The sequence below is a fragment of the Gossypium arboreum genome, chromosome 7 (genome assembly GCF_025698485.1).
Source record: "Gossypium arboreum isolate Shixiya-1 chromosome 7, ASM2569848v2, whole genome shotgun sequence".
In the NCBI taxonomy this organism is placed as follows: Eukaryota; Viridiplantae; Streptophyta; class Magnoliopsida; order Malvales; family Malvaceae; genus Gossypium; species Gossypium arboreum.
Genome location: NC_069076.1, coordinates 80655901 through 80675208, shown reverse-complemented (window position 1 = coordinate 80675208; position 19308 = coordinate 80655901). Strand labels below are relative to the sequence as shown.

General features: G+C 33.3%; 1 protein-coding gene across 2 annotated transcripts; it reads right to left on the bottom strand.

The window, feature by feature from the left end:
* Positions 1-255: 255 nt before the first annotated feature.
* On the bottom strand, positions 256-19050 carry LOC108485959 (dehydrogenase/reductase SDR family member FEY-like). 2 transcript variants are annotated; one of them, XM_017789799.2, is made up of 6 exons: positions 18475-19050; positions 18260-18396; positions 17530-17631; positions 15733-15825; positions 14749-14821; positions 256-834 (listed from the first exon to the last, which is right to left on the bottom strand). In XM_017789799.2, exons 1-6 carry the CDS (start codon positions 18893-18895, stop codon positions 572-574), a joined length of 1089 nt encoding a protein of 362 aa, XP_017645288.1. In that variant the 5' UTR covers positions 18896-19050; the 3' UTR covers positions 256-571. The 2 variants fall into 2 exon arrangements, with proteins under 2 accessions (XP_017645288.1, XP_052886781.1); XM_053030821.1 differs by lacking the exon at positions 256-834 and adding an exon at positions 3296-3807.
* Positions 19051-19308: the final 258 nt, after the last annotated feature.

Genomic DNA, 19308 nt, shown 5'->3' with positions numbered 1-19308 from the left:
CATTTTCTTGTATATAGAGTAACCACCAAATGAGTTGTTTAAACACAATGAACATAATATATTCAATGCAGGTATCGGATTTCTATTTTAAAAATTGGCATATATTTAGATTTAGATTTAAAAGAAATTATATAGAGTTTCCAACTCCACTAATTAGACTACCACAATTCTTAAGCATAAGACTGACAAAATAAAATAACATAGGAAACATGCAGACAAATTGACAGGTCTAGCTGAAGCATGTGAAGAGTTAGATTCAGAAACAGCTGCAGATATCTTGTCTACATTTATAAATTAGTCTATTAGGAGAATACAACTTGGTGTAAAATGTTACATCCAAGGTTCAACTGAATCCCATATAATTCTCAAACAGTCCACTGTGTATCGAATACGTTAGGGGAGCATACCCTCATGAGGACAAGCCTGATAATGATAACAACAATAATAGTACCCGAAAATGGAACCAAATGATATGATGTAAGCTCTAACCTTTCGCCACCAATAGAATGGCTTCATATAGAAAAATGAACATCCAAGATCTGTAGCAAACCTACTTTTTCTTCTGTGGAAATTAGTCATTTTGAGTGCCGTATCGACATTTGACTTCCTTACCTTCGATGAGTCTTTCCACAGCATCTGAAGGAAGGCCAATCATCTCCAATGTCTTCTCCCACACTTCGAATGAAGTCTCGACACTGTGTGCTTCTTCAGAAGGATTTGTAGGACGACAGTCTTGGGAAATGAATGCACAAACGGGCCACTCATCGGCTTTCAGCAACTCACAGTACTCTGGAATCTGGGGATCTGTAGCCGAGAAAAGGGCACTCCTAGAACCTACATTGATATTGAGTGACGGAAAAATTAGCTCCCAATTCCCCTTATTCGTGTTTCCATTAAAGTTTCTCTATTCTAGTAATATGTTATCAGAAACTATTTTCTTTGCCTCACAGCAAAATCCTTTAATACAAGAAAAATCTTCAATAAATTGGGAATCCAAATTTTTAAATAACTTGAAAAAGTTTGAACTTACAATTAAAATAGGCACGAAAAAAAATTATGCCAATTTTCAAGGTTGAACAATGCATGATTAAATCGTATATAGATACTATTCCAAATGAATGCTGTTTTGTTATTTATTCAACCACTGCATTCCGATCTATCCACTTTGACCATTTTTTAATCACTTTTAAATAGAACATTGCAAGTTTCACATAAAAACTAAACCTTATTCACTGTTATGAAGGAAAATTGCAAAGAAATTTATTATTAGTGCAATAGAAAAATGTTTGTGCCAACATCTTAAACTGAAGGAAACATAAACTCTTGATGGTGTCAGGTGTGCAGTCAAGCCTCAAGTTTCAGTCTAAAGATCAAGTCAATTCAGTTTTCTTCAGCTTTATAAATTATAAGGCTTGTGCATATCACCACATTCATTGCAAGAGTAAGTAGTTGTTCTACTTGAAAGAAACCTATAGAACAGTTCCCATGGTGATTTGTGAAATTGTTAGTGTTTTAGAAGATTCAATATTTGAAGGAGCAGCTAATACCACAAACTAATTTCAGGTGCATCAATGCTTCTTAAGCCTAGATGGACAAAGGGAAATATTTGATCAAATATTGTCAGTACAATGGCAAGTGTCTCGTCCTAAAAGGCTGGGCAGTTACACACCCTATTGATAGCAAGCCTTGCTAGTGGGGAAAAAAAATCATTTATATCATTTTACCATTATGAATTAAGGCCAACACAAGGGGACTTGATATATGGTGATAATCTTTGCAATCATTCAGGTGGTGAAGAAGTTGAAACAATTAGTGAACATGTAAAGCAAGCTTGAATTGCATACAATGAATAAACCATATATAGTAGCTAATAATTCTCGTTATACAAAAGACTGCGAAGGCCATTGACAAGAACAAATAATCCAATTACTGCACAACAGCGAAAATGTATACTGAACATTGAAGTTCACACCCGTATATTACTTGGAAGGCTTATGGAATGACTCAACTTGATTTATTAACAGATTTATTAACAGAAACCTTTATTTATAGAGGTAGGCATAGATGATTATACCCCGCAAGATTGATGGTCGGTAGAGTAACAATCTTGGATTGGTGATGACAATAAATCCTAAGATTGCATTATTATGCCCCCGCAAGATTGATGGTAAAAAAAGGTGGATTTTTTAATTGAGGACGTTGAAATGACGAACTCTTGTTGTGAGTTACGACAACATAGAACTGAATTTAAGATGTATTTTGACATCCATTAGGCAAGGCTTGATTGGTTGGTTTTGGTGAATAAGAGTTGGTGTTGTTTCTGCCGAAAAAAGTAAATAGTTGGAGCTATATGAAAATGCAAGCATATGCTCGTCGAGCAAAAGGATTAAAAAAAGGCATATAGGCCAAGATCGAAACCATGTCATTAGACAAAAGGCTCAGATACCATATGGAAGTAATGGAAGTAATGGAAGTAATGGAAGTAATGGGATGCTTATGGAGTGCCTCCACTTGATTTATTAATAGAAACCTATACTTATAGAGGTAAGCATAAATTACATTTAAAATATAAATAAGATAAAACAATAATTTAAAACAATTTAAAACAATTCAAAACTAGGATAAAAGATAATAACAACTTTATTTGAATATTTTAAATCCTAAGATTACATTATTACCCTAATCTGTAAAATTGTTATCATTTCATTGACTCCTATGTGTTAAGCCATGTAATACAAATATACAATCATGTTTCACAATGTTCTGTGATCAAACTCGCTTAACATTTTAAAACCAGAAATCCTGGCATTCATCAAGCTAGCATTGCCTGTTAGATTTTACTGTTTGATTGAGAGAGAGGATGTTGTTCTCTACATCATTGTTTGAAAAAAACTCTTATGGTTTTCTTAGGTGGATTGACGAGTGCTTTTATGGAACATAAAGGCCTCCAGTGCAAAACTTAAGTATCTGAAAATGTTGTGGAGTATACTTAAGTTTTTAGATATTTAAGTATCTAAAAAGCTCCAGTTGACAATTAGTTATGACGTGAAAAAGGGGATAGAGGGATGAAAAGGACCAAAATAATGTATGGAGTGGTGTGGTGTGGGAAAACTGTAAAAAGAATGCAGGAATTAAATTCAGGAATTTATTCTCTGATTCATTCCTTGTAATCAAGGATTGGATATAGGCGAGACTTTAGTAGAGATAAGCAGCAGATATTTTCGAGATAAACTATTGATCCTGTATTTAGTTTGTTTCCCTAATTAGCCTAGGTTTTGTAAAATGCATATGTACATTCTTTTAACTCCGTACATACAAGACAGAATTAGAATTTCTCTTTTCAGTTTGTGACACATCTTCTTAATCCATTTCAGTTCACAACATGGTATTAGAGCCAAATTGGCTTCCTGTGACATTTATTCACTGAATTTTTTGGTGCTCTTTATAGAGTTATTTTTTTTTTTTGGTGAATAAAATGAAACAAACGCTTAAATCGAAAAACTAAGCCAACGATATCATTACAAGACGATAACAAACTTTGTAAGCTAACTATGCTCTAAAACTTCCATTCTCCTCACCAAGGAAGAATTCGAAACAGTCAATTCCCATCTTGAATAACTTTGACCGCCTCTAGGCTATCAGTGCATACTATCACTTTATCAAGGCCTCGCCCATGAATGAGCAATTGACCCTCCTAAATCCCCCACAGTTCAGCTTTTAACACTGAACACTCCCTCAAATAATGATTATATCCAAGGATCCACCTTCCATTATGATCACGCACCACTCTCCCTGCCGAAGCAAAACCTGCACTCGGCTCAACCACACCATCAGTATGTAAGTGACACCAATTTCCTATAGAAGGATGGCCTACTTCAGTTACATGTTGTCCAAATGAGTTCTTCATATTAACCAAGACATATTGTTTCGCCCAACTAACAAAAACTTTTACAATGTCACTAGAATTCCAAGATATTCCTTGAAAAATGAATAAGTTTTTATTTTTCCAAAGACGCCAAACAATCAATCCAATTAAGCAAGACCAACTAATCCCCATATTAAGCATCCATAAATGATCGTTTATTTGAAGCTAATGATGATAATTCTGCTCTTGTAACTATTAAAAATAATGATGATAGTGAAAAAAAGAAAAAACCTTGGTGCGATCACTGCAAAAAATATTGGCACACTCGTGAAACGTGTTGGAAGCTCCATGGGAAACCGATAAATGGAAGGAAAAAGAATGGCAATGGTCGTGGTTCACAATCAGGGGATAGCAGAGCTTTCCAAACAACTAATAGAAATTATGAGGGCCAAAGTTCTCTGAAAGGGTCTCCATTCACTAAGGAACAATTAGAGCATCTACACAAGTTTTTTCAATCACCACAATTTCGGATGAATTCTTCTATTCCTAACTCATCCAATAATCCTTCTTCCTCTTTGCCCAATCAGTCTTGATTTTACATTTTTCAAAGTGTCAAGCATTGTAAAACAAACATATGGATCGTTGATTCGAGCTAGTGATTACATGACTAGCAGGTCATTTTCTTTTTCAACTTACACACCTTGCGCAGAAACAAAAAGATCAAAGTAGCAGATGGGTCCTTCTCGGCAATAGCCGGAAAGGCAATCATTAAAATTTCATCTTCCTTGGTTTTACATGATGTTTTACATGTGCCAAATCTAGTTTGTAATCTCATATCGATCAAGAATTATCCATCCTCAAATTGTCATGTTATATTTGACTCCTCTATGTGTAAGTTTAGGGACATGGTCTCGGGGAGGATGATTGGCAATGCTAAAGAATTTGGTAGAATTTACTTTCTTGAAGACGACCATCTAAGTCAACCAACAACTACTTTATGTTTAAATTCTATTTCGATTTTGATAAGGTTATGATTTGGCATTATAGGCTTGGACATCCTAATTTTTATTATTTAAGATATTTGTTACCTAATCTATTTAAAAATAAAAGTCCTTCTTCATATCATTGTGAATTTTGTGAATTGACTAAACATCATCGGTCATTCTTTCCACCTCAAAAATATAAAGCCTCCAAACCTTTTTCGTTAATTCATAGTGATGTTTGGGGACCTTCAAGAGTCTCGACTTTTTCAGAAAAGCGTTGGTTTGTCACATTTATTGATGATCATACTCGACTTTGTTGGGTGTTTTATTAAAAGATAAGTCCGAAGTTAAAAATGTGTTTCATCTTTTTATGCTATGGTGAAAACACAATTTGGTGTGAAAATAGAAGTATTTTGAACCCGACAATGGTGGGGAATTTTTTAGCGACCAATTAAGTATTTTCTTAACCAAACATGGAATAGTCCACCAAAGTTCTTGTACAAATACACCACAACAAAATGAGATTGCAGAAAGAAAAAACCGACATCTTTTGGAAGTAACTAGAGCCTTGATGTTCACTAGTCAAGTACCACGTTATCTTTGGGGCGAAGCCTTGTTAACAGCTACATATCTTATTAATAGAATGCCCAATAAAATTCTAAATTATAAAACTCCTTTTAGTCTCTTTAAAGATAACTTTCCTAACTCTAAATTGATTACAGATTTATCCCTCCGAGTTTTTGGGTGTAATGTTTTTGTTCATCTTCACAACCAAGATAAACTAGATCCTAGAGCAAAAAAATGTGTCTTTGTTGGTTATGCTTCTAATAAAAAGGGTTACAAATGTTATGATCCAATTGATAGGAAGATTATAGTTACCATGGATGTCACATTTGTTGAAACAAAATCTTATTTTCATTCTAATCTTGTGGAGGAATTATACTAAAGAAGATTCTATAATTGATCAAGAAGAGACTAGGAATATACAACATAGGGATTCTAATAATGGGAAGGCGAATTTATAATTAACACAAAAATTAATGATGTTAATGTTAATGAAAAGGAGGATGAAGGTGTAGAGTCCGATCATGAAAATAAAGAACAAACAAAGGAGTTAATTGTTTACTCAAAAGAAATCGAAATCAAGAAAGTGGAATCCACCGATTCATCACCAAGAATCCGACCCGCAAGATCCCTGTCAAAAGCCCAAGTAAAGCTCATAATTCACCAATGAATTTTTCGATTTAGATATTCCAATTGCCAAAAGAAAAGGTGTTAGAAATATTGTCAAATATCCATGTCTAACTTTGTATCCTATAAAGCCTTATCTTGACATTCTCAACCTTTGTTTCGTGTCTCGACATCTTGTCCAAATACCAAAAATGTGAAAGATGCTTTACTGAGTTCTCGAGTGGAAGGAGGCTATTTTAGAGGAGATCGTGCTCTTGAAAAACAGTACATGGGAAACAATGGAATTACTGTAGGGAAAAAAAAATTAAATGTAAATGGGTGCTCACAACCAAATTCAAACCAGATGGATCTTTAAATAGATACAAAGCCCGGTTAGTAGCAAAAGGGTACACTCAAACATACGAGATAGATTATCTTGAAACATTTACTCCAGTGGCCAAATTAAATTCCGTCAGAGTTCTTTTATCAATTGCTGTTAATCTTGATTGGTCTTTACAGCAACTAGATGTGAAGAATGCTTTCCTAAATGGAAAACTTGAAGAAGAAGTTTACATGGATCCTCCTCCAGGTTTTGAAGAAAAATTTGGAACTCGAATATGTAAACTCAAGAAATCTTTATACGGTTTGAAGCAGTCTCTTCGAGCTTGGTTTGAACGATTCACTCAAGTTGTTAAAAAACAAGGTTACTCACAAGGGCAAGCTGATCACACAATGTTCTATCGACATTCACAAAAAGGTAGAATAGCTGTTATTATAGTTTATGTCGATGATATCATTCTTACAGGAGATGATGTGGATGAAATAAGACGTCTCAAGGAGCATCTAGCATTGGAGTTTAAGATCAAAGACTTGGGTCATTTGAAATACTTTCTTGGAATGGAAGTTGCTCGATAAAGAAGGGTCTTGTGGTCTCTCAGAAAAAATATGTGATTGATCTTTTAAAAGAGGCTGGGATGAGTGGTTGCCGCCCAGCTGACACACCAATTGATCCAAATATAAAATTTGAAAATAAAAAAGGTCGATTAGTTGATAAAGGGCAGTACCAAAGATTAGTTGGTAAGTTAATTTACTTATCACATATAAGGCCAGACATAGCTTTTGCAGTAAGCTTAGTGAGTCAATTTATGCACTCCCCAATGGAGGAACATGAAGTAGTGTTTCGAATTCTAAGATACTTGAAGAGTTCACCGGGAAAGGGCTTATTCTTCAAGAAATCCGAACAAAGAGGAATTGCGACTTATCTGAGATCTGATTAGGCGAGCTCAATAATGCATGGAAGATCTACATCGGGATACTCTACATTTGTTTGGGAAACCTTGTGACTTGGCGAAGCAAAAACAAACTGTTGTAGCAAGAAGTAATGCAGAGTGAGTTTAGATCAATGGCTCAAGGAATTTGTGAAATGGTTTGGTTAAAAGAATTATGGAAGAGTGAAGAAACCAATAACTTCACCAATGAAGTTGTCTTTGTGATAGCAAAGCGCCATTAGCATTGCTCACAACCCATCTAACATGTGAGAACTAAACATGTTGAGATTGATAGACACTTTATCAAGGAAAAGATTGAAGAAGGCCAAGTGTGCATGCCGTTTGTTCCTTCAAAACAACAGATTAACGACATACTCACCAAAGGACTCTCTAAGACAAGCTTTGATTTTCTTGTAAGCAAGTTGGGCATGATTGATATATATGCACCAACTTGAGGGAAGGTGTTGAAATATGTATATATTTTAAATTTAATTAGGCAGATAAATCTTATTTGGATAGAAAAGTTTTATTCATATTCTAGAAATATTTTTATTTTATCTTTTAGTAGTTTACTAGAATAAGGAACTATTTTCTTTTTATGTTTTAGTAGTTTATTAGAATAAGGAACTATTTTCCCAATTAGGATTAGGACTTTTTTCTCTATTTAAGTTCAATTCTTTAGTTAATAAGAGAAGTACAATTTTATTCAAAGCTCTCTTGAAATCTTTCATCTTGTTACAACAATAATTCTTCTTGATGAGTACAAACTCTAATTCCTCTCTTAACTCCATCTCCTATTAAAGTAAGTGATCAGAATCCAAATATTCCATCTTTTTTTTAATACTAAATAAAGTACTAATCAATTTTCTTTTATGAGTGCCAATGTGCTCATAGATCGATTTGTTCCAATATTTGATATTGGCAGAGAACTGAGCAAGGGAATCAAACATACTACCATTAAATTTTCACTTCTCTTTGACAAACTCAAAAAAATTTGAATGTTCAGTCCACCCAGCAAGGAAAAGAAAAGACCGACCTCTTGGAAAATTAATCTTTGGCCTTAAAGAAAGACAAAGAGGCCTATGATCCGATTTAAGTCTTGGAAGATTAGTAACCAAACAGTTCGGAAATGCTTTTACCCAAGCATCATTTCCAAGAGCTCTATAAGTCTTTCAAAAATTCCTCCTCTGTGCCAAGTAAAAGATGGTCCTCTAAATCCCAAATCTTGCAAAGCAATTGACTCAACAAACTCACCAAAAGAGAGACATCTCCTACCTTGTGCCCTCCCCCCTTGTTTTTCGCTAGTGGAAAGGATTGCATAAAAGTCCTCAATTGCCATCCATGAATGTGGCTCAAAAGGGACGACAGACTTCAATTCTCTCCAAAGCATTTTCCTTTTCATTCTATCCGGACTGGCATAAACAAAAGTTATAAAAATATAGTGATCTTGAGAGCTGCTACAAACTTGAACCAAAATAACCTATGGATGGTTACAGACTACCTCCACCCTAACCGATTCTTTCCAACCAACCCAAATAACACCATAAAAACCATCTGCTTCTACCCGATAAGACTATTGAAACCCTAGATTATCAATAATAGCATCTGCTTTAAAACCACTAACCCTCGTCTCCAAAAGACTAACAATGTCCGGTCTAAATTCTGAATTATATTCCCGAAAAATACGATGAAATTTTTTGCTCGCGGACCCCTAACAGTTCCAAGAAAAAACAGATAAATTCAGATCCATAAATAAATAAAAGGCCAAGGTTTACCGACCTTCACTGTCGACCAGCAATATTAGCTTCCAATTTCCTATCAACTGAACTAAGACCGCTTGTACCACCTTCATTTCCAAGTTGAGAATAGATATTGTCCACCATATTATTAATCGAATCCGAAATTGGTATCCGATTATTACTTGACAACTTGAATCGATTTAAAAGCAAGGATTTAATTCAAGGATTTACTCTCTAATTTATTCCTTGTAATCATGGATTGGATTTAGGAGAGATTAGAAGCATATTTTTAGGAGATATAGCAAATTTTTTAAATATATTTTATTGATTATGTATTTAATTTATTTCCTAAGTAACCTAGATTATGTACTATAATGTACATACTTTTCTCATAAAATATAAGACAAAAATTCAGAAATTCTCTTTTCAATTTCTAGCACTTCTTTTCAGCCTTTTCAGTTTACAATAAGTGGTTACATTCTTAGTTTTGAGTTAGAAATAGAATGTTTGGGAGTTTGAATGATCCTTCCAAAAGATTATAATAGACTTTTTTTAAGCAACAGTAATTTGTCTGCAAGGGAGGAAGATGGAAGAAATTGATAGATGGTGATAGATGGATAATTAGACATTCATGGGAGGCTCTTTTCATGGAGGACCTTGAATGGTTTTTTATTAGAGTTTATAGATAAGAGAAAAGAGAGGTACCCCTTTAGCTAATCTATTAGAAGACTTTATGGGAGGGTCCTTGAATTCTATGTCGTTAAGAGGAGATTTAGTTCCCCGGATTCTCTATACGAAAAGAGCTTTTTTTCTAGAGAGGGAAAGGAGCTTTGAACCCAGGCTTAAGAAAGGAACTAATGCACTTACTGTTGAGCCAAATGCTCTAGTGTGTATACAATGAAAGAGTTCCACAGACACGGAGAATGTAAGTATGAACAATGCTTTGAACTTTGCTAAAGTAACACCCTAGGTTATTTTCTTCACAATGGTAGAACCTTTTATAACCTAAGCTAATCAAGGGACTAATCAGTAGGTATATGGAAATAATAAAATAAAGTCATAGGTTGTTCTTGTACCCCTAAAATGAAAGCTAAAATCTTTTTTTTTTTTTCTTCTTCTTCTTGATGTTTAAGTGTCAATAGTATGGTCATAATTTCCTGGTTTAATGGAGATTGCAGATTTTATTTTTAGAATCTTACTTAGGTTTTTCATTATCTTATTGGGTTATAATATTAAGTTGTGAACTTTCTTTATAGAATCTAATTATTTATTAGAAGCTTAATAAAAATACTACTTCTAATCAAGTTTGAATTTCTTTTAGGTTCAGATTTTCTATAAATAAATGCACTCTTTCTAATGAGAAAATATTCACAGAAAATTTCTAGTGTTGTTGTTTCCGTAATCTATCTTATGCAATCAAACTTAGGTATGAATCTTAAAAAAGCTTTGAAGCTTTTCTCTTAACTTATCAAACTTTCTCCTTGTTTTCTCAAGAAATCATAGCAGAAAATCACCATCAACCCTAACCTCAATGCTGTCTTACAATATGTTGCTCCAACTCTTCATTACTAGAAATGCCTCTGTTTGACACCAATGTCAGATGCATATCTAGATAGGGATGCGGGAATATGACCCTTTATAGACCCTCTAAATAGTTAAAAAAGAATTAGAAAAAAAATTAAATATACCCACGATAGACATATTTGTATGACATTTGTACCCGAATTCAAGTAACATAGGTCTTACATCAAACACCTTTTTATAGGGATCAATAGATATTGTGTCAATAGATTGGAAGGAGAATTTTCCGAAAGTTATTCAAAGTATTTTTCCATGTCCACCCTTAGACATCAAACACCCCTCCATAAGGGTCAATTTGACATTGTGCCAATAGATAGGAAGGAGCATTTTTCAAAAGTCATTTAAAGTATTTTGTCATGTCCACCAGCAATTCACCAACATATTTTGCTTGTCGTGGCTGGTACAAGGTCAAGCCTCGTACCATTTTGTTTTAAGAACATGCAAGAAAATTACCTAGCAATGCTAAAGTAAACGGTTTTCTTCTTTAATAAGAAGATTTCATATATTTCAATATTAATGTTACAGTTTTTTATATTTTGCATGTTAGTATCAAAGCATCGAAAATTATACATATTTTATGATACTTAGAAGTATTTATATTTCTTCCACAAAAAAAAAAAAAGTAATTATATTTCACGTGAATGTTAATTTCTAGCAATCCTCAAGTTGCGAAATTAATTTAACAACAGGGTATAACCAAAATATACAAAATGGCTGTTAAAGAAATTTAATTTTAAAAAACTGTTTAACAAACACATTAAATATGATTCAATTATTATAAATAAAAAGATCATAAATGAACCAACTAAAAATTAAAAGATTAATTCAAATAAATATTGCTAATGTAAACCCGTTAAATTATGCTCAAATCTCTTTCATTCATAAATATTAACTTTTTTATATTTATTCATCAATTTCATAATAACTAAAATCTATTAAACCTTCAAGATGAAAAGTGAAAATCAAGCGAACATTTAAGACGGAAAGAGAAAAAGCCATAACAGTTTAGTAGTAAATTCTTTTGGCACAATGGATTAGAAGTTCAATTGCCTTGAAGATCAACTCCTATTTTGGTAATTTTCTAATATATCTCTCGACTAAGTTTGATGTCAGAGTCAAGTGACACCAGCTCAATTAAAAAAAAGATTAAAAAGTTAAATTTTAAAACAATTAAAAAGAATTCTTATAAGGGTCCTAATGCCTTTTAGTATAGTTATATAATTTATACTTAAATAATGTCGGAAAATTACTTAAAAGCCATTTTTAGTAAAGGATCGAATATTATTATAATCGTGTTTTCATCTTCTTCTTTTTATATGAAATGCTTAAATAAAACAATCTAAAACGCAATTTCTAAGGATTGAATCCATGCTTGAAGAATACATATATGCAATTACTTTATCACTACACCTATGATTTAATTATTGAAAATCCTTTTACAAATATAATTTTAATATTAACTTTTTCTTTCACCCATATTGTGGGAGTGACAATCTAGTTTGTATTAACTTTTTCTTTCGCAAGTCAACAAGACACCAATTTAGTAGGTAAATGACTAAAAACATATTCTTTTTACAAAGAAAAAAATATTACTATGAAGGTAGTTTTGTCTTTTTATATTTTATATAAAACCTATAAATTTAAGTAAAACCTAAAATATATCTAGAAAAATACCACGTATGACAAGATGTGAACATAAGAAATTAGTCTTCAAAACCTTAACTTTATCATTTCAACTAAAATCATGTCTTATTTTTACCATTATTAAAAATAATTAAAATTTCTTCTCTTTTATCCCGTCATAATTAAAATTTCTTCTCTTTCTCCCGTCATTTCTTTCCTTTTCTTCTCTTTCTTTTCATTATTTGAGTGTTTTTGGCCAAATCGTTATTTGAGTTTATTAGTCGTACTTTTATTGATCTTTTGAAGAAAAAAAAACTTCTCTCTTCCCTTTTGGAGCCTTACCTTCCACCCACTCACTAAAAATTTAGAGCAAGAATGAACTAAAGTACTCAGAAATTTTCAAAAGCTCCTCCGCTCACTCACAATCAAGAAAAACTGTTCCAACGAATTAAGAATGGTTAACATGGATCTTCTCAAGGAAGTTGTTTGGCTTCACTAGTCTTATTGTGGCTCAAAAATAACAGAATTTTACAGGTGTAAAACGAAGGTAGAAGACATTAAAGCAAAATGAATGTGATAGCATATAATGAGGGGACTTATCTTTCAAAGAACGAAACAAAATACTGACACTTGCAAATGATATCTTAAATGTGACTGTAGGAGAGAACTCATTTAAAGACACGAGTTAGAAGGAATTTGGCTCATAGGGATAGAAAAACACATTGTTTGATGGCTCATGCTCATAGATATCTAAATGCTATTCAAAGCAAGGTGATCTACAATGTTGCATTTGGAAGAGGCTATTTGTAGTTTCTATGAATAGCTTGTGGAGCCAAAAGGAGAGAATGTCTCCTTTCTAAAGGTGGCAAATTATACCTGAACCTAAAAACTGGAATGATGATATCCAACTTGATCTATACCAAATTACCAGAAAAGTTAAACAGTCAAACCAAAATAAACCTATACTTGAAACTAACCGAACTAGAGAGAACCTACACTTGAGTATCTCAAACCCAAAATAACCTGAATCTAAAACAAGCCAACCCACGACCATCTGATACACACTCATAAAGGCCTGAACTGAAACTTAAAAAATAAGACTTGTAATTAAATGACTTGTGTAAGAAAAAATTCCAATGATAAACTTGTTTTTCCTCTTTATTCGGAAGTTAAATTTTGGAAAGGTATTTCTCATTCATTATACAATTATAAATGTATTTTTCAACCTTTTTAAGATTGAGATATATAACTTTGAAGATTTAAACTCAATCATAACATTAAGTATGGTTTAAAACATGCTAAATAGTAATATGAATACCAAGAAGTCTATGCACCAGCTATTATTATCCAAAGACTCACACATACATATGCTATGTAAACTAAGAAACAAGCGTCATTAAAAATATAATATACTTTTGAGATAATCATATATAGAAAAAAGTGTTGAAAGTCATATGTAATGTAATAAATTTAATCATTCTTATTTAAGGAAAATTTGTGATCTAATTACATTAACATTATACTCTATTTTTAACTATTTATTTTACATTTTTAACTTTTAACTTTTAACTGTACAATACTTCAAAAACCTCAACAAAAAAAACTGTTTCATATTTTATTTTAGTAGAGCACTATTTCAATACTGCTGTAAAAGAAAATGATTATTAATTATTTAGTGTTGAATTTTCAATTTATCCAATAGCCTTTATTCCTAAAATGTCTAGGACTGTCTATATAAAATAGTTTAAAGCAGTCAACCTAGTCAGTAATGTGCATAAATTTAATGTGTATTCTTTAAGCAAAGAGATTAAAAAACCAGGCACCACTATGGGAGTATGGGTCCTTCCAAAATGTTTCTAGGGAAAGGAAAGTTCTTGGTATGTTCATAGTAGCATATGCGATCATAAAAAAATTTCTTGAAGATGGGTAACAAGCATGTGATTAGCAAGCTTGAGATACAGCTTTCTTGTATTATTTTGTGTTGAAAGTGGTTTTGACTGTAAATAGCTTTTGGAAAGTGAATGGATTACTTCAGCTGAATTTATTGATGGGGAAAATTTTCAATTTCTTGTGTGTGGAGTCGGTTCCCTTCTATTAACTTGCTTAAACAGTTGGTATTGATTTCATGGATGAAACTTGTAGCTAGGAGTAAAGGCTTGTACGGATAAGGAGAAAACTTAACCAATCCCTCTCTAGATGATCTGTAAATCCACTAGCACATGACGATTCATCTTAGTTTCTTAAAGATGCATGACATCATAGACCAAGAATTCATTTGGCATGCCAAAAAGAATATAAATTGCAAAAAGGTTTTACAAAGTTTAAATTTTTAACAAAATAAAAAGGAAAGGAAAAAGTTCTGAAAACGACCCTAAAATATTACCTTGATGTGACAATTATTTATATGATGATGATAGATATGGCAAACGATAGATATGCTTCCCAAAAGAAATGTGCTACATGCATTAACAGAAAAAAATTAAGAAAACACAACTGAACTAACATTGGTGAATACTTACCCTCTTGAGCACTGAAGATAAAATAGGGTATTAAATGATATGCAGCTTGAACAATTCTGGGAAGATCCCGAGCCTGCATTCAAACACAGAAGATACAGTAAAATAAGTTCAACATTGTCAATGACAGAAACATAAAGACTGTCAATTATGTGATAAGGATGATTAATCAGAAAATAAGAACTCACAGCTGAGTGAGATATGACGAAAAACAAAAGATTGTTTGTAATAAATGGAGGCACATGCATCAAATAATTTAGATTACCTTAGCAAACAAATTTTTCAAAAATAAATAAATAAAATAGTTACCATCTATGTAAGGACTTTTCATTTTCCCTAACTCAAACATGTGTATAGGGGTAAGATACTCAAAATATAAGGAGAAACTTTGAAAACATTGAACATATTCGTGTGGGACACTACATATATCCGACAATCGCCACCGAGTTCGAGCAACATAGGTTACCGTAGTTCAAAAACATAAGTTTTGAATAATAAATTTTTCACTTTTATTATTACAAGACATAGACAAGAAAGCCTGTTGTCTTTACACATATTCTCTCCAAGAATGGTTTTTGTTAGAAAAATAGGGCATGTAAATGCATGAGGAACCATGAGAATAACACATTCATACTTCGAGCCTAATAGCTAATTGAGTGCACATCAGTAAAAGATTCCATGTCCAACTTTATACAGGACAAGGGTCATGTTGTTAACAATAACCATGGTCTGCAGCCATCAAGATGTTGTCCAATCAATCTTTCCGAAAGCAGATAGTACTCTCCCAGTATTTTATGGCTCTGTTGCATGTACCCTTCAATTTACCTTAACACAATGAATAGTTCGACTTTCCAAACCACAGGAAAACTCACAGAGAATGACATATACCATGTGGTCTACATAGATGACATGTTGGTAAATAAATTAAATATAACAAACATTCAAGTGATGACCTTTCTAATGACTGAAATGCTCTAATAGACTTACAACATTTGTGTGCACAATTCCAGGTGATACACACACAACGTTAACACCAGCTTCAACAGGTAGCCGTTTGTGGAGGACACTGCTAAACATGACCTGCAAGCAGAGGCACCACTTTCATAAGCCATTGTCGATGTAATATATTTTACTTTACATCTTGCTTATATCCAACTTTTTATTTCTAGATGATCAGTTACTACAACAGGATGAAAAATAATGTATGCTGTAGAAAACACTAGAGGTTGCATTGAGTTGAAAGACCAACTTACTTGTTAAACTAAGTGATCTCTCTCCATATTTAAATTTAGAAGGGAGAAAAAAATTGTAATTGTATTGTTGCAAGGAGACATCCCAATTGTTAGCAATTGAAAATTTTAACTAGGAGGTCTCAAATTCAATAGAAGAAGAAAGGGGTTTGCGAATGAGAGAGGATTACCTCTCCTTGGATTTGTTATACAAAGTGACCTCCCAATTTAATTTTACGCTGAATTGAAGTTAAGAATAAAATTGTAATAAGGAGTGTAAGTGTACCATTACCTTGACAAAACAGATCATGATCATGATCAGTTAGAGCTTGTTTATGTTCATTTATAAAGCTTAACAAACAAGTTCAAAAAAACCTTTTTAGGCATGCTTGAAAGACAACACGTGAACATGGGTAAGCTTAACTGGTTTATGTTCACGAACAAGCTTGATAAAGTGTTTGTGAACAAGCAAAGTAAAAGGTCTGACAATAACTTATCATTCATCATTCCATATCTTCTTCACAAACAAATTATGATTTAACATTTATGTTATTGGAAAGTAGGATAAAAAAGATTGAAATTCATTTGTAAATTTTGTGAAACATTATTGCAGAGTTATTTTTTTTAGGCACAAAAAACACACACACAAAAGATAAATCTGGAAACATGAGCAAGAGAAGAAATCCACTCCTTAAATGGAGTTGTCAAATTCAACTGGCAACGTGAAGGAGCAAGTGGTGCTGCGATATAAATCCATCCTTAGACTTAATGCACTCACCTTTATTCCAAGGGAATCATAAATGGCTTCACATATAGGAACCATATTATTTTTTAGAAGCTATCTTTAGCAAATGACATTTTTGGAGTCTGTTTTTGAGTTAAAAGTTTTTATAATGTGGCTTCAATTGAGAGCTTGATATGAGCTAATGTTTAGTTAAATGCTCAGTTAACTCAACCAAGCTCAGTCCAAACAATTTGGCTTGAGCTCATTCATGTTCAGGCCTGTCTAAATTTAGTCGAGCTGAGTGTAAGCAAGTTATACTCAACTCAGCTGGGATTGGATCATTTACAGACCTAACTGTAATGATTTTGTCCCCAAGAAACATCCCAATCATTTGCTATTGAAACATTTATTCGGGGGTCTCAATTTCAACTAGTGGAAAGCTGAATGAGGTTTACAGAAAGAGGGACTGGGATGCAAGAACCAAGGGCAGGGAACAAGAACATGTTTGACAAGGAAATCATTGAAGACTTATTTACTCTTTCTATGCAATTTCAGTTTTAAGAATGTACAATTCTAGATATTTTATTGTTAAGGGCCAAAGCTGTAAAATAAGTATACTTAAAGCCTGCTAAAGAATGAAGGAAAGGGGTTAGCTTGACAGCTAAACTTACCCATGTAACCCAAGTTTAATCATGTGAAAAGCACTACAAGGTAAGCTGCCTATTTTGTGTCCACAGGTGAAGCCGAAGATGTGATGTTAAAAATCATAATTCAATGAAAATTTAAAGCCAGCTGGCTGTTAGAAGGAATTGAAGTGACTTCTGATTATACCTGTGCTAGCTTGCTGCTAGTATATCCCAACAGGCTTGAGTATTTTCTTTTCCCAGAAACAGCATTCATGTCTTCTGTATCAACGAAGCCAACATAATGCATCTACAGAAGAGAAACATCAAATACTTCATGAAAGAAATAACTTCCACACAATACTGGCGATGAAGATTATGATAACTATCAGTAGTATTATTAGTATAAGGCACTCTACCATACAAAGAAAGCTTAGAAGAAAACTGCACATGAAAATAAAAGCAACAGAAATGGTCAAATTCAAACTTCCAGCAAGAGCCAAATCAAGCATTGACCAAAACAAAACACAATTTCAAGAACACAATGCTCAACAAAATCACAGTCATTGGAACAAAGTTACAAAACCAATCTAAAAAACATGAGGTTTAGCAACCGCATATGTAATTGCAGACCCTTACAGAAGTTTCATCTTTGATTCTTCTCATACCAAATGCAATGAACAAAGTGCATAATGTTTAGTGAATTCCCTAATACTACTGCATCACTTACCACCTCCTACATACCCATTCCAATAAGCCAACAAAATGGGGAGTGCATTTCACCAGCAAAAGTAATTGCACATGAAGTGATACAAGAAAGCAATGGTTAGCATCAAGATAGCAGGGCAGCGGAATCTTTGCCGCCAGTCTCCTCATTTTCCCTCTTCTAGAAGAGGGAGTAAAAGTCTAGTAAGGGTTATGAGCTGAGTGGAACTTACAACAGAATTGACATTAATGATTCGACTTGGAGATCCTCTAATAAGGGATGGCAAAAGCAATATTGAGAGCAGTGCAGGAGCCAGATGATTGACTTGCATATGTTCCTCAAACCCATCCTTTGAAAACTTCTGGGGTTCTGCATATAGCAAGTTGAAATATAAATCTCCATTTTTTGGGTTCCAAAAGCTAATGAAATCCAAAAAAAATGACGAACCTCCGATTGAAAAAATTCCGGCATTATTAATAAGAACATGTAATGGTGCGAGACGAGCATTCCAGGCATTAGCAAAAGTGACTACAGAATCCAAGGATAGAAGATCAAGTTGCATGACCTCAATGTTCAAAGGGAGCCCATGCCAAGAGGCAGACCATTGATTAATCAACTCATGAGCTGCCTTAGGATTCCTGACAGCCATTACAATATGTGCCCCAGCTTCAGCCAATTGCCTAGCAATTTCCCTCCCGATGCCGCTTGTGGAGCCAGTTACGATGCAGGTGAGGTCGCTCAAGGGCGGCAACTCTAATGGGTTGTGCAGGTGACTCGCCGTTATTCTCTGGAAAAGCATCTCGTAGATCACGTACATCCATCCTCTCAACCATTCGATCCAACCCAACCCTTGCTTCCTCTTCGCCATTCCCACTCCCACTCCCACTCAATGATTTACGATTTTTCTTTTTGTCTTCTCTCTTTTTGTGTGTTCTGAGAGTAGTGCTATACGCTAAGCAAAGAAGATTTTAGTGTGAAATGGGTTACTACACATTTACAGTCATATACTAATTTTATTGGCCGCAGTAAAAGCAAGCGTTTTTCCCGGCCTACAAAAAATAACCTCTTTTTTTTCTAATCTTTTACCCAAAAACATTTAGAAATAGTTAATATTCTTACAAACTTATATCAAATTGTCTGTAATTTTTATTCTGTTAAGATATGTTGTATTTTATTTTTAGAAATTAATCCTTCTATTTATTTAAGTTTAACGGTTAAAATTGTTAAAATTATTTTATTAAATTCATATTTATTATAATATTATTTTTAATTATATGATTA

Coding starts and splice junctions, on each gene's coding strand:
- LOC108485959 (XM_017789799.2), bottom strand. CDS start 18,895: ATGGCGAAGAGGAAGCAAGGGTTGGGTTGGATCGAATGGTTGAGAGGA. Junction 17,632..18,259: donor TCATTAATGTCAATTCTGTT/GTAAGTTCCACT, acceptor TCTCTTCTGTAG/ATGCATTATGTTGGCTTCGT. Junction 14,822..15,732: donor GAATTGTGCACACAAATGTT/GTAAGTCTATTA, acceptor GTTTGAATGCAG/GCTCGGGATCTTCCCAGAAT.